Source organism: Nematostella vectensis, chromosome 13, assembly GCF_932526225.1.
Source record: "Nematostella vectensis chromosome 13, jaNemVect1.1, whole genome shotgun sequence".
NCBI lineage: Eukaryota > Metazoa > Cnidaria > Anthozoa > Actiniaria > Edwardsiidae > Nematostella > Nematostella vectensis.
This window is the reverse complement of record NC_064046.1, coordinates 919612-934326: the sequence shown is the minus strand read 5'-3', so window position 1 is coordinate 934326 and position 14715 is coordinate 919612. Positions and strand designations below refer to the sequence as shown.

Below are 14715 nucleotides of genomic sequence, written 5' to 3'. Positions count from 1 at the left end.
GAAGCGAGATTTGCCGTTGCGATTATCATCTTTTGTTTGCGTGGGGCACAGCTTATCTTACAGCAGATGTAGCCCATATGTCACCTTCCTTCCTTCGACCTTTTGTCACCACCTAACGAGTTCTTGACGTCTGGTTCTTCATTCAAAGAGTCCTTCATTCTTTACAACAAGCTACAACTATGTGTATAATGGTTTTATAATGGAGTACCTTTCGTCACTTTAAAAAGGTTTGTTTCCCTAGACTTATAGAACCGTTATTTGTATTTCCTAGGCTTTTACGATCACCAAAGCGGCGATATAGCAAAACCTTTTAATTGTTTTTAAAAGATAGACAAAATACGAAGAGAATAAAATATGTTTCCCCAAGCTTTGGTGACGGTTGGAGAATTTACAAATGTAATTCGCAAAATTCTTGTTGACGAAATTTTGTTGACAGGTGTTGCGGAAATCTAATTCCTTGAGAGCAGACTTCTATTTTCAATCATTTATCTAAGTTCTTCTTTTTACTCCTCAATCCTGGTCTTTCGAGGCGCATTTATAGAAAAATGCCACTGTGGCCAAGATTTAATGTCCCGCAAACTAAAATACCAATGAATATTATTGTTTCGAAACTGTGGTCTAAGAAAAAGTCATTTCATGGGCAAACTAAATGCGCAAGCGATAACGCCGCCCCTTTAAGTGAAGAGCATACCAGAATTCATTGACAACAAAAAACAAACAATTAATCTTAAAGAGTCTCTGACTGTGTTTCACTATCCTAGCAAGGTGCCAAGTGTGAGAAAGCATCACTTTCCATCGGGTGGTTTGTTGAGCCTGTAGCAATATTTTCTATTGAATTTGGTAAACAAACCATAAGATTTTATTTTCAGGTGTTTCTTTAGATTTCTTCTCATAATTTGTCTTACAACATTGATAGAATACAATGACCAAGATCAGCGGCGTAGCCAGGATTTTTAACAGGGGGGGGGCAAAAAGCCATTTCAAGGCATTTTTTCCTGTATTTTAGATGATGTCTAATACATTTACTGTATTTTTGGCTGCTAGAAGGGGGGGCCCGGGCCCCCTGGGCCACCCCCTGGCTACGCCCCTGAAGATGTACCGGACAACGGCTCTTTTAGCGAGTGTAACAATTTTTATGGTTTTCTATATTACAGGTGAATATCGTACAGGTGTATATCGGTCGATATCGGTAATCGTACAGGTAAATATCGGTTGATATCGGTTATCGTACAGGTGAATATCGGTTGAATCCTGACTCAACACAACCATGATGTTTGCGGAGGATTCCGAGGGCTACTACCAAACGGAGCTATACAAGCGCCGCTGGATAATGCTGTTCGTGTTCTGTCTCCTCTCCCTAACAAACTCGGGCCAGTGGATCATGTTCGCCGCTATCAGTGACGTCATCGTGCCGTTCTATCACGTGTCTGCGTTCGGCGTCAACTGTCTGTCTATGGTCTTCATGGCTGTTTACATTCTCTTCATCGTCCCGGCCTCGTGGATACTAGACCGCTACGGACTCAAGGTTAACGCTTTTATCGCCGCAGGATTTAACGTGCTGGGGGCATGGCTCAAGTATTGTGGTAGTGCTGAGAACGGTTTTAACTGGGTAGTAGCCGGGCAAACCGTAACTGCAGTGGCCCAATGCTTCATCCTTGGGGTACCCCCTCGGATAGCTGCGGTCTGGTTCGGGCAAAACGAGCGCAGTGTCGCGACGGCTCTTGGCGTGTTTGCAAGTCAAGTGGGAGTCGCTATCTACTTCGCTACTGTCCCGCTAATTGTCCCGCGCAGTCCCGACAGCTCGCGGGTCAGCAAAGGTCTTGAGATGCTGTATGGGGGCGTGGCGATCCTATGTAGTCTGATTGGTGCAGCGATGCTGATAGCGTTCGAGGACGCTCCCCCTGTACCCCCCAGTAAGTCACAAGCGGTGCTGAAGGACAAGGGCCGCTGTTGTCGCATCACTTACAAGGAGTCTTTCACCCGGTTGTTTAGCAACGCATCGTACGTATTCCTGCTGGTTGCCTATGGAATATACGCGGGCGCACAATATACAGGTATGTTTAGTGACTTTATCGAAACGCTTACTGGGACATTCTTGTGTTTTTGTGCTTATCGTATACAAAGCAACTGAAGGGGGCGGGGGATAGGGACAACATTTTTAAAAAAGATCTCTGATCATTGATCTCTGTTTAGTGGCGACCCTACTAAACGAGATGGCGACCAAGCGCTTCCCGAATCAAGAGGTCCTGATTGGTCTGTTAGGATTTGTGTTCGTTATTGCTGGCCTCCCCGCTACAGTCCTCGCGGGCATCTGGCTCGACCGCACGCTAGCATACAAACAAGGCACCATCTTTCTCATGGGCACCTCCTTTCTTTCAATGATAGCGTTCTCAATAACCCTGGAGTTCGCGCAGAGTGTCTACGGCCTTTTTCTCGTCTTGGCAGTGCTAGGGTTTTGCTCCACGTCTTTTCTTCCGCTGGGATTCGAGTTCGCTGCTGAGCTGACATATCCGGTTCCGGAAGGGACATCCGCTGGCCTGTTGAACGCGGCGGCTCAATGTTTTGGTATCTTCTTTATCGTGGTTGTGGGGCAGTTAGTACACGATGCAGGCGCGCTCGCCGGGAATTTGGTGCTAAGTGGGGCTTTACTCCTGGGCGTTGGCTTACTCCCCCTGGTCAGGGCGGATCTGCAGAGGCGCTCCGTAGATATGTACGGGGGGAGCGGGCTGCAACCGGATATTGACAGCAGCGATCGTCAATCCACCTCGTATAACATGATATCGGAAAGTCCGTCAGAGGAGTAAATTCGCAGCCTGCTAAGGGATTATTTGATACCTTACCGGACCCTACTTAGTCTTTTTTCTAGGCCAGTTAGGCAGTTTGGCATAAATGTCTTTATTGGGGTTGCTGTGCTCGTAGCCGAAAGTTGGGGAGCATGGTGACGAGCTCATCTGTGACTTCACTTCCCTTATTCACCACCGGAAACCCGATAAGTAACTGTGACCTAGGTATTGAGCCAAATGCGGGTCAGTACGCAGCTCTTACAAGCTGCAATTTGATTAGGCAAATGAACAATATCCGCACCTCGACACAAAGAACGAGAAGAATACAGACAAAAGAACTCCTTTGTAGAATAAAGATAATAGGAGACAAAGTAGCTGCGTACTTACTCCCAAATGCAGAGGGGTAAAACATGAACCTATTCTTCTTATACCTCCCACAAGATGGAGTGGTTTTCAAAAACCCGTGAAATACTTTTTAGTTTATTTAGTACTAATACATTATGTCTTTGTTTTCTTTTGTTCTGGCTTGACTATTACACTTTAACAATTACATTTTGTTTCACGGGATTTTGAAAAACACTCTATAAAATATGACTTTCACCTAGTACTTTTTATCATCATCAATATCAATAAATAATAAGACAGGCAGGCAAAGCCATTCTCCCACTTTTCTGACCTAAAAAAAAAACAAATTGAAAAATTAAGAGCTAATATAATTATTTCATTGATTTTAGGGTTTTAGAGGTGTAAACAAATACAAATGTTAGGTAGATGTACCCAGCTACTATATGGATGGTTTGCAAATTCTGGAATTGTATACAATTCCCTTTCTTTAAGGTGGCCCACATCTATCCAAAACAGCTGTCTTCCAAAAAAATCTATCTACAAAGTGCTCACAGGTGATCATTAATAACACAATCTCTCTCAATCTTTCAAATACTTATGAAAGAAATACCATAAGTTCTGAGTTAATATTAATGTTAAGCTAAAGCCAAACAGATTGCAGAATAATTGAGATTAATTGGGGGTCAGAAAAAAGTTAGGAAAAAGTGACAGTAGTACCAAAAAAAATAACCCCCCTAAATTATGCTGTAATGAATAACTCAGATCTCAAGGATCATGCCTACGAAATATAACAATATTCCATTTGGCCAATCTTGTTATTCTTGGTATTTCTTTTTTTGGAAAATAGGGCCAAATGAGAGCCACCTTATATTTGTACACTTTAATCATAGTATGAGCAAAATACTACTGTAAAGATCAAGTAAAATTTTGATTTATTCAATTTCAGTATAGCTTTCTGTTTCATTCTTAGAGTGACTTTCATCAACAAGCATGATAATTTTTTTTACTTGACTAGTTTGACTTTCAACAACAAATAAACTCCATCTAACATGATAAATTCTTTCACTTGACTAGTGTTTCCTTTTTGGTCATCACACTATGCCTCAAAACTAGATTCATATTATTAAAGAGATAATTGTTGAGTTCTATAATAAAATCGATTTCTTACAAATGAACAGTGCATTTGCAAGAGAAAAAGTATTGAGTGTGATTTGACACAAGGAAAGTTACTGAAAAGAGTGTTAAAGAATGCAAATAACAGTCTGCCCTGACGTGGGGTTATTTGCGGATGCTTGTTTTTGAACAAGGAAAAAAACATGTGAAGCAAGAAACACAAGAAACAATGAATTGGCTTGTATGTTAAATAAAGAAACACCCTTAGTGATGCAAATAAAACATTTCCAAATAACCTCAAATGAGAGCCAACTAGCAGTAAAGCAGAGGAAAATCACAAAATTTTGCAAAATATATTTACAGCAATCCTATAAAGTTCCAGTAACTTTTTTTAAAAGCCAGAAACCTTAACATTGTCCAAGCTTACTGCATTATTCTTCAAGGCTTTATTTGCACTTATAAGCAAGTAGTAGCGTAAGATTCTTGAGTAAGATAAAATGGCACAATGCCTTAAGATTTTATATGATTCAAAATTCACATTGTCTAGTTGTATCGATATTTATCTCCAAATCCACTTAATTCTCAGAAGATGGTTGCTCTCTCAGATAGGAATAAAAAACACTTCCAATCAACTTCCATCCTCACAGAATAAATAACCTGAAGCTGAAGGTATTTCTTGCATGGAATATGAATATGTATATCACAAATAACCTCCAGCGAGCACCTCCAATGATTGCAAAGATCAGCCAGTTGTCATGGCAACATTTGGGTCCAACATTTGCCAATTGTGGTAGATCTATGATACTTTTTTCAGATAGTCCTGCATCAACTGTCGTCATAGAGTCGGTAGTATTCTTGAATATGATAACAGGAAGCTAATAAATGATTGTCCTGCACCCCAAAGGAATGCAACATAGACAGGCATTGTGAAGTTTGCTGTCTTGTACACTGCTGCTATGCAAGCACCTAGGGAAACATAATGAACAAGATGTCACCAACAGAAGGAGGGTTGAAGATGTATCCTATACATTCACACCCAAAACGGTGGTGACAGAGGAAAGCAGAGGGCTGCTAAAAAATCTTAAAATCCCCCCCCCCCCCCCCGCATTCTAACAGCCATGTTTGCCTTAACATTGAGAGAGAACCAGATTATTTTTTCTATCTTTGAAAAAACTAAAATACTTGACATTTTTCTAATTGGGTTAAATATCATAAGGGTTTTACAAAGAAGGTTTAACTGGGTTTGACCACATTTTTCCATCTTTATTTGTACATAAGGCAAAGTGTGACATCAGTCTAGATTACACATTTACATAATACTGCCAAGGTTGATGTTTGCATATTAAGGCGTTGGGAAATAGCTGTAATTTGCGAACAAATTAACATGTATCAAGGGTAGAGGTAAAATGAAAACAATAAAGCGTTATATCAAAATCAGAAAAAAATCATAATGAAAGCAAGGCCAAATAGAAGCTTTGGAATAGATGAATAATTTAAAAACCCAATTTAAAGTTGATCAATAGATGGTGTAAAGCTTACGTACGGCAGTATATTTATGTTGAAAATACTCACTAGTTATGGCGCCTCCAGACACTGGGTAAAGGAAGCCAACAAACAAAATAATGAGAGGGAGAAATCTTCCTCGGGAATGCTTTCTCAGCGAAGCACAAGCCACAAACGCCGCTATGCAGTGAATAAACACAGAGCCGGCGAGACACCACAGGAAAACTTGGTACCACATACCTGGAGAAAAAGAATAAGGCGATAAAACACTGTTTCCTTTTAGGGGACTAAGGGAGATAAATCGTGAGAGGAAGTGACACTTAAACGTAATTACTTACGTCCAAACGAATCAAGTTCTTCTTTCGCGTCGACCATTTTTCAAGAAGCATCTTTTTGCGGGTCAAATTAACAACCTAGGCTTCCTTGAAATCGGGCAAGACTTACAATTTGATTAGTTAGAGACACATAAATTTATATGGAATTAAGACTATGCATTAATATTTCCCCGATTACGCGTTAAAAGTGTTTTTGTGGAGGGAGAAATACATTAGTGAACTAAGTGACTAAGTATCCTTCGGCCATTAGACCGTGCAAGGGCCTGGGGCGAGTCACCCGATGAATATTAGGCATAAGAATGGACCAAATAGTTCTTAGGGGGGAGGGCTTGTTAACAGTTTTAGATAAAAAATATTTTGCCAGACATTGGTGGTCTATTAGCATCAAAATACTATTTATGTGAATATATGTGGCATTTTTGTTATTTCTTTTTCAAAAATATTTGTCTTTTTACTTTTAATTATCATTCCCTAGGGTCTGTAAATATCTAACTTTACCCCTCCCCTCACAGATGTAATTCTATCCAGTCACGTCGTTTTGTGTTACGTGAGGCCGCGAGTCCGATTAACTTTGCGCCGCCGAAATATTACTCAGCATTTCTCACAGTGTTTTGCTACTACGTTCCTTCACGTCAAGGTAAGATCTGTATGCTTTGTATTGTTGGAGCCGCATTGTTTGTTTAGGCCCAAGTTTTCAGATTACTGCCTTAGAAAAGCTGTTTATTTCGGTGAAAATGTTGGCTATGTCCAGGTACGTTCGCGAGTTAGTTGTTGTTGCTTTTTCAAGTGGTTGTTGTTTTCACTCGGGATGAGCGTTTATAATTCGGCGGTCACGTTCAATGCTTGTACGCACATGCATCTGTAAATCTGTTATTTGTAAAAATCGAGCCTTTTTTCATACTGCATGCTGCTATTTTGCGGGGCATTGTTCAATTTCATGTATTTGTGTTTGTAGACGGCCATGGATAACAGCGAGGAAAATGCACATTCTATAGGAGGCTCGATTCCCTCGGTGGAGTTTCATAAGATCGAGATAACTCCAAATGCGTCTCTGGATGGTTTAGCTGCGATTGATACGTTAGGCATCGATCGTCAAAAAGGCTCTGCATGTCCGTCCATGATTACGCTGATGGAGATCGCCCCTGTTAAAAACGCCATTGCTGACCGCTCTGAGAAGTCCCAGACTTCGTCAAGTATTTGCCAGAAATGGAAATCAGTAAAATGTAGCTTTCAAAGAGTGAGTCAAGAAGACAGCGAGGGGAAGAAATTGCCCAAGAACGTTCGCAGGTACTACAAACAACAGCAAGAAATTACTGAAGCATTCCAAAATTCTTACCATGAGGACGAACATCTTGAGTCAGCTGACATAACTGAAGCTAATGACAAGGCTGTAGCACTGGCCGTCAGACTTAGCCTGTTTTGCAATGTACTGCTACTAATTGGTAAAATTGTGGCGTCATACCTCTCTGGATCGCTGTCAATCATTTCAAGCCTTGTCGACAGTGCTGTGGATCTAGTGTCTGGTATAATATTTTGGTACACAACACGGTCAATAAAGACTACCAATTTCTATGAGTATCCGTCTGGGAAAACCCGCCTTGAGCCTGTAGCTGTAATCATTCTTTCTGTTATCATGACTGTCGCCTCTATACAGCTTATTGTAACATCCATTCAAACAATTGCAGAAAGTACTGCCAATCCAGACATTTCCATCTCCACAATAGTCATTATTGCAGTCACAATTGTTTGCAAGTTCTGTCTATTTTTGTACTGCCGAAGATTCTCTGCCTCCTCAACAAAGGCCTTGGCCCAGGACCACCGTAATGATGTGTTATCCAATTCTGTGGCCCTAGGAATGGGCTATCTTGGTTTTAAGGTGTGGAAGAATGCAGATCCCATTGGAGCTATAATTATCAGCCTCTACATTGCTTATGGTTGGTGGAAAACAGGAGCACAGCAAGTGCGCAGCATCACAGGCCACACGGCAAGACCCGAGCTGCTACAAAAGCTGATCTGGGTGTGTGTCACCCATGACAGTCGTGTCCAGTACATAGACACGCTTAGGGCGTTTCACTTTGGGAATAATTTGTTGGTAGAAGCACATATTGTCTTGCCACCAGATATGTCTCTGAGGGAAGCACATGATATTGGGGAGGCTTTGCAGCAGAAATTAGAGCGTTTTCCCAATGTTGAGAGGGCGTTTGTGCATATTGATTACGAGTTTGAGCACCATCCATCTGATGAGCATAAGATGACTCAAAAACCAAAAATAGAAGAAGTAAAATGACAAAAAAAAAATAGAAGTAAAGTAGAAGAAGTAAAATGACAAAAAGAGTGTTTCTTGAAAAGAAACATATATTACAGATATATTTTTGATGTTCACATTTTGAAAAAAATCAAGGCAAAAGTACATTAAGCTAGAAAACATCCTCTTCATTAGTACCATTGTGGCGTACCCAGGGAATCTATTATACCTCCAGCTGTATGGTTTAATTTTGTCTTTATGACACCATTTCAGAGTTATACCTGGTAACCCTGTTTGCCCTGTTAAACTTGTTAAGTCTGTTTACCTTGTTAAGCCTGTAGAATTGCAAAATTTCCCTTGAATTCACAAAGTAGGGAGTAAGATAAATTGCTAATAAATTGGGTTTTAACAGTGACTTTAGATACTCTGGTCTATTTTGCCCTATGAGTAGAGTAAAGGATAACTAGAACTTCAAGTCTAAGACATTTGTAAGCCCTTGTTTTACATTAAGCTTTGAACCATGTTTCTAAAAGGCCATATGGATTTTCACAAAGCTAAAGCTCTAATGCACAAAATAGATTATTATATTCTTTATCGTTTTTCTTTTTATGGTAATAAAGGTACATATACTTAAATAGAAGTTAGGTGGGGAAACTGTACATCCAAATGTATTAAAAATGTGTGAGGCATAGGAGGGAGAAAATATTAGAATCGATTATTTTTGTGCTATTTCAGGTAATTTACATTTTACATAGTGGACTTACTGGTAGCTAAGAAAAAATGAATAAAGGAAAATTTGTTTTTTTAGGGTGTGCAGTGGCCAAAAGAACAGGTGCTTTGAGGTGGCCACTAACCCAGTTTAATACCAAAGAAGAAAAAATGCACAAAATAAATATATATATATAAATTGAACATCTATTTTATTATTTTTGTCATTTTAGCCAGGGAAAAGAAGGGTATACTGGTTTTTAGCCTTCATCTCCTGACAAAACTTCCCACACAAATACTGTAATCTGGGAAAATTCATATAGAATTTCACAATCTCCTGGTTTTTGGGCTTTCAAGGGTGGCAAGTATGTTTTCACTATCTAATTATGTCTATTTTAATTTTAATTTTGAATGTGTTGGTAAAGATAACAAGAAATAACATACATATTATTACATAGAAAGCCCAACACAGATATTTTAAACAATTAGAAATAATATATCTAAAGCTGTTAATGATTGGTATTCAATAAAAGCTTACTATAGCAGCAAGTTTCCAATAGGCACTTTCCCCTCCCCCCCCCCAAAAAAAAAAAAGAATGCTAAGATGGCCGAGCGCAAGGATTTTGGACAATAAAAGATGTGTTTAAAGTATTTATACAGGATTGTTTTCCAATTTTCCAATCTCATAATCAATAATAATTGATAGATATCTTTGCATACTTGAATTCCATAATTATCAATTGACCTCACAATTTGTCTGCTATTGATTATTATCAATTGCCGATACAATTAGTTAATTTTATCGATTGGACGGAACCGGAACGAAAGCTCCCGAGGATGCCCATGCCAACTCTAGTCCTGGGACCACAGGCATCCCAAGAAGAACTTCAAAATGGCTGCTTGCGAGAATGAGGTTATTGTTATAACGGGAGTTTCTTATGGGCTCGGCCTTGCTATGACAAAATGGTTCATCGAAAACGGTCATACCGTTATTGGTTGCGTTCGCTCGACCCATTTTACTTACTCGTTTCCCTTTCAGCACCCATACAAGATGAGGGAAGAAGAAAGAGAGAAGGTTGCACCCTAGAGCATTCCCCGTAGCCCGAGTAGCCCCTCGTCTTGTATGGGTGCTGTAAGGGAAACGAGTGAGTAAAATGAGCCCATAATACTCAGGAGAGATCCCAAAAACAGACAAGAATAAAGTGTCTCCACTAGAAAGTCTATTTTCTTTAATTTCCCATTTTTTTCATCACTATACAAATTCTCTTGCATACTAGAATACAAATCGAGTGCTTGGGTTACCTGTGATAATTTGCACCTGCACCCCTCTTCCCTCACAAAACTGCCCGGAATGACAAAGTCCAGACCTGGGACTCTCTTTGCATAGCTGTCAACCTCGCTTTAGGAAAAATCTTGAGAAAAAACAGTGAATGTATCGGAAGTACCAAGATAGCTAATGCGGGAGAATACAGAAAATGTATGGGTATTTTCAAGAAAATTAGGCTTGAGAAAAGGTTAGACTCCCGCCTAATGCGGGAGAGTTGACAGCTATGTCTTTGTGCTCGACATTCTGGCTCGCGTGAAAGAGGGTCCAGTCTAATAATCATCTGTCCTGTTCTCAGAACAAAAAGGACAATCAAGTATTTACCCACGACCAAAATCAGCGTATTATTTTTTAAATAAACCCTCGCTCGTCCCTTTCGCAGCCATCTTGTACTAAGCAACCAGGCCACATCGCATATATGCGGTGTAATTTCGCATGCGCATGCGCATGCAATAAATACTGGACCCTCTTTCACGCGAGCCAGAATGTCGATCGCAAAGAGAGTCCCAGGTCTGGACTAGGAATGACAGTGCTGAAAAATGCAAAACTAGTTCCAGTACCGCGCGGTTAAACCAGCATTTTTGTTTTGAAATGGCGGCGTTTTACCGGCGAACTGTCACATTTTGGCGAATGCTAAGAAAACTAGATCAAACCTAAGGGCTCCTAAGGGTCTTATTTTCTTTATGACTCCCTCATTATCAAACAAATCTGTCATCTTTTGTACAGTATGGTTTTAATGCTGTACAGTGAGTCAAAACAGCGACCGAAATCAGCCTTTCGTACCTTTACTCGAACGATTCAACACTGAGATTTTATTTGTTTTCTCCAGAACACGCGCATGCGCATAAGTTTTCAGCACTTTCACCCGGAATTGGTTATTCAATATCCTTGAAGCATTTTTATTGGCCAGCACTGAAATACTTTCCAATAATGCCCCCATTCCGCAAGGCCCTGGTCTACCAAAAAGCGCCATGGTAATCTTTTAGTTCGGGTCATGGATTGACAAGTGTTTACAGAACATTTCGAAACATTAAAGTGGAAGTTGACAATAATTATTCAATATTGGAAATTGGCTTATCCTATGACAAACTCTGCATGTTTGTGAGGAGAGGGGCCTTTTTTAAATGGAGATTTTTTTTTACATTTAATACACAAATAAAGAGCCTGAGTAACATCTCTTAGCTTCGTTTTCATGTAAGGTTATATCTCAGCTTATCTTGTTTAAAAATAACCTGTAATATTTTTAATAAAATATTTGAAATATTTCTCTCTCCCCACCAGCCAATCAAATTCATAATTTCATTTGATAAATCAATACATCTATCCACCAATGACTTTGGAAAAGGTTATTCATCACTGTCTTGAGAAAAACATTGGCCAATAAATTAATTCACTCGTTTCTGTTTGAACGTTGCTGTTATTTACAAAGCAAGTAACGTTCCTTTCTTATCAAATAACAGCATTGACTTGACTTTTTTTGCAATTTGAAACAATGCCAATAAGACAAACAAACCTGTAGGCTGGTCTTGGCTTGGGGCTGAGGTGGGATTTAAGGCTCCAAAGTCCAAGTATATACTGACTAGTACTGGGGACGTACTGGAAATAGTGAACTATGGGTTTTCTTGCAATATATAACTGCAACGCCTTCAAGTAGGCTACAACCATTCATAATTTTTTTATCTTAAAAGTATTATCAAGCCATTCCTTGTTCTAAGACAACATGAATCAGATGCAAAATAACACCAAAGAATATAAAACTTTTTTTTTCAAAGCTGCGGATTTTTAAAGGGAAGTAAAAAACCCTAAGTGCGAGCTAACAGTACTACAGTTCCATATTATTTATTAGCATATTGGGCAGATTGTGTATTATCCGCTTCAATTCGCATATACTTATGAACAAACTGAAAAGTTATGTATGTGATCCACTCGTCAATTGCTGAATATGACGTTTGTATAGAAAAAAACCTTTTTCCTGAAATTACACTTTTCTGTACAAGTGTTTCACACAAAAAAATCAAACCACAATATTCAAAAAAGCGCTGGATGGGCACCAATAAGACAACAAACGAAAAAAAATGTAAGAAATCATTGAACATCCCATCTACAGCCTCTTGTTGACCTTGACCTTGTAACTGGGTGGGCTAAGGGTGATTCCGAATCTGCAATCCTTGACCTCGGGCAGCGGACACCCTTGCGCATGCGTAAATGTGAACTGATGGCAAAGGTTTGCAAACAACACGAAAAGCATCTTGCGTGAGCTGACTTCCCATGGACACGAGCGAATACCGAGGCTAAACGGTAACAAGCCCGCGGTGATCACCTCCCCTTTGCTGTCAATCAATCGGTCGGGCTTGAACTCATACGGGTTCTCCCACAAGCCTGGGTCGTGATGGACGTTCCAGAGGTTAAAAAAAGCGATGGTGTCTTTCGGGATCTCGTATCCCGCGAGCTTCGCGTCCGCCATGGTGAAGTGCGGGATAGCCACCGGGATTACTGTGGCAAGTCGGAGCGCTTCGTAAATCACAGCTTCTACATACGGGAATTTGCTGCGATCTTGGTACGTCAGCAGTACGTGGCTGCGCCCGATGATGTCATCGATGCTCTTCTGGAGCTTGGCCTGAACATCCGGGTACTTTGCGAGAAGAGCGACGGTCCACATGATGCAGGTCAGCGGCGATTCGATTCCCGCGATCATGGACTCGTTCAGAGTGTACATCCGCTTGAGTCCATCCAGTGACCGCGGTAGATCCGCGTCTGGTCGCGACCCGATGTTCTGATTCTCGTCTTTCTCCGCTTGTATCAGTGCGTCAGCGATATCGCGGATGCGACCTTCTTTAAAGGTGACTTGATGCAGTTGGTGTTGTGATAGGAAGATCTCGTCTCGTCGCGAAGCTGTCTCTCGCATTTTCTTGATAACGGGGAACGGAAAGACTTGCAAAAACGGGAACGCGTCCAAGAAATTCGCAGCCGCCAGGCCTTCAGAGAAATTCAGTGTTTGTTGTAGAAGTGACTGAAACTCTCCGTCCTCTTTCTTGAACATTCTTCCAAATATTACTCTAGAAAAAACATTTGTCACCAGAAGGCCCAGATCTAAGCGCGGGTCAAAGGTGGAGTCAGCTTGTTTAGCTAATCTCCCCAGAAGCTTCTCAACTTCATCCGCTACAGTCGCCTCGAGAGGGCCTTGTTTTCCTTCGCAATGCCTTATAGCAATTGTCAGCGCTTTGTGTTGTCCCCTCCACTGTTCACTGTACGTTTGAAACCCAATGCTTTTTCCATGCCCTGAGAAAAACTCCCCTGAAATGCTCTTGGCTCGTCCCGCAAAGTCGCTCCCTCTGGATGCCTCCTTGATTAGCGCTAAGTCATTTATAACTACCACCAGCTGTCTTCCGAGGCGAAGCTTATAGACTGGCCCGTACTTGCGCGCAAGGCGGCAAAACTCCAGGTGTGGTTTGTCGCCGAGAAGGTGTGCGTTGCCAATCAGGGGTAGTGGTAAAGGCCCAGGCGGGAGCTTACTGAAGAAACCCTCGTGGATGACGCTCAGGATGTAATAGGTCAGCCAAACTAGCACTGCAATCCCGATGGATCCGAAGATCAGTCGAGGATTTTTGTAATCATCAGAGAGCAAGATATATTCAAGAGTATCCAGCATCATCAATCAAACTTTTCACTTGTCGAGTAAATGCGTATTTTGAAGTTCCCTTTCTCAAATGTTACGCTGTTATGCGTGTTCTTGTCTTCCCTGCATGAAATGGCCGACCGCGTAGTGTGCTCACATCGGAATGTAACAAATTAGATGTTATCATGCATTGTCATTTTGGGTATTTAGATTACACTGCCCCACCACTTGACCTCTAGTCTATCTTTGTCTCTATTGAAAATTAAAACAAGAAAAGCAGTTTACTTTAGGCATGATCATCAAGTAATCGATAGGTAAGCGGTGCAAATTCATTTTGTAAAATACACAAATATAAGGTTTAAATAAGCATTAACAATAACTCGCAGTAAACCTGTTTTGAAATCCAGAACTCCAGCTGTGCCCTAAGTGAATTTAAATTTTAATTGAAATTATGTCACGTTATACCCGTTATATAGAAAATGCGCCCCGTTACTAGTGCGTGATATAGTTATAGCGCCAAATTACTAGTGCGTGATATAGAAATACCGCCAAGTTACCACTGCGTGATATAGTTTAATAGCGCTAAGTTACCCGTTCGTGATATAGTATTAAGCGCTAAGTTACCAGTGCGTGATATAGTAATAGCGCTAAGTTACTAGTGTGTGATATAGCAAAAACGCTAAGTTACCAGTCAGTGCGTGATATAGTAATATCACGTAATAGCGCTAAGTTACTAGTGGGTG

The 14715-nt window shown here is 40.6% G+C and overlaps 4 protein-coding genes across 4 annotated transcripts; 2 read left to right on the top strand and 2 right to left on the bottom strand.

Moving 5' to 3' along the window:
- Positions 1–79: 79 nt before the first annotated feature.
- Positions 80–4068, top strand: LOC5521612 (feline leukemia virus subgroup C receptor-related protein 1). Its single transcript, XM_001641350.3, has 4 exons — positions 80–227; positions 1155–1171; positions 1206–2054; positions 2194–4068. Exons 3-4 carry the CDS (start codon positions 1268–1270, stop codon positions 2802–2804), a joined length of 1398 nt encoding a protein of 465 aa, XP_001641400.2. The 5' UTR covers positions 80–227; positions 1155–1171; positions 1206–1267; the 3' UTR covers positions 2805–4068.
- On the bottom strand, positions 4044–6348 carry LOC5521499 (transmembrane protein 170A). Its single transcript, XM_001641228.3, has 3 exons — positions 6083–6348; positions 5814–5984; positions 4044–5207 (listed from the first exon to the last, which is right to left on the bottom strand). The coding sequence occupies exons 1-3, from the start codon at positions 6117–6119 to the stop codon at positions 5077–5079; spliced, it is 339 nt and encodes a 112-aa protein (XP_001641278.2). The 5' UTR covers positions 6120–6348; the 3' UTR covers positions 4044–5076.
- Positions 6349–6563: 215 nt separating this feature from the next.
- On the top strand, positions 6564–9577 carry LOC5521498 (metal tolerance protein 11). The gene is made up of 2 exons (XM_032366746.2): positions 6564–6716; positions 7035–9577. The coding sequence occupies exon 2, from the start codon at positions 7041–7043 to the stop codon at positions 8364–8366; it is 1326 nt and encodes a 441-aa protein (XP_032222637.2). The 5' UTR covers positions 6564–6716; positions 7035–7040; the 3' UTR covers positions 8367–9577.
- Positions 9578–12007: 2430 nt separating this feature from the next.
- Positions 12008–14289, bottom strand: LOC5521497 (cytochrome P450 1B1). The gene has a single exon (XM_001641227.3). It carries the CDS (start codon positions 14006–14008, stop codon positions 12458–12460), a length of 1551 nt encoding a protein of 516 aa, XP_001641277.3. The 5' UTR covers positions 14009–14289; the 3' UTR covers positions 12008–12457.
- Between the last annotated feature and the right edge of the window lie 426 nt (positions 14290–14715).

Coding starts and splice junctions, on each gene's coding strand:
- LOC5521499 (XM_001641228.3), bottom strand. CDS start 6,119: ATGGTCGACGCGAAAGAAGAACTTGATTCGTTTGGAC. Junction 5,985..6,082: donor AGAACTTGATTCGTTTGGAC/GTAAGTAATTAC, acceptor CTTTTTCTCCAG/GTATGTGGTACCAAGTTTTC. Junction 5,208..5,813: donor GTCTGGAGGCGCCATAACTA/GTGAGTATTTTC, acceptor ATGTTTCCCTAG/GTGCTTGCATAGCAGCAGTG.
- LOC5521498 (XM_032366746.2), top strand. CDS start 7,041: ATGGATAACAGCGAGGAAAATGCACATTCTATAGGAGGCTCGATTCCC.
- LOC5521612 (XM_001641350.3), top strand. CDS start 1,268: ATGATGTTTGCGGAGGATTCCGAGGGCTACTACCAAACGGAGCTATAC. Junction 2,055..2,193: donor CGCGGGCGCACAATATACAG/GTATGTTTAGTG, acceptor ATCTCTGTTTAG/TGGCGACCCTACTAAACGAG.
- LOC5521497 (XM_001641227.3), bottom strand. CDS start 14,008: ATGATGCTGGATACTCTTGAATATATCTTGCTCTCTGATGATTACAAA.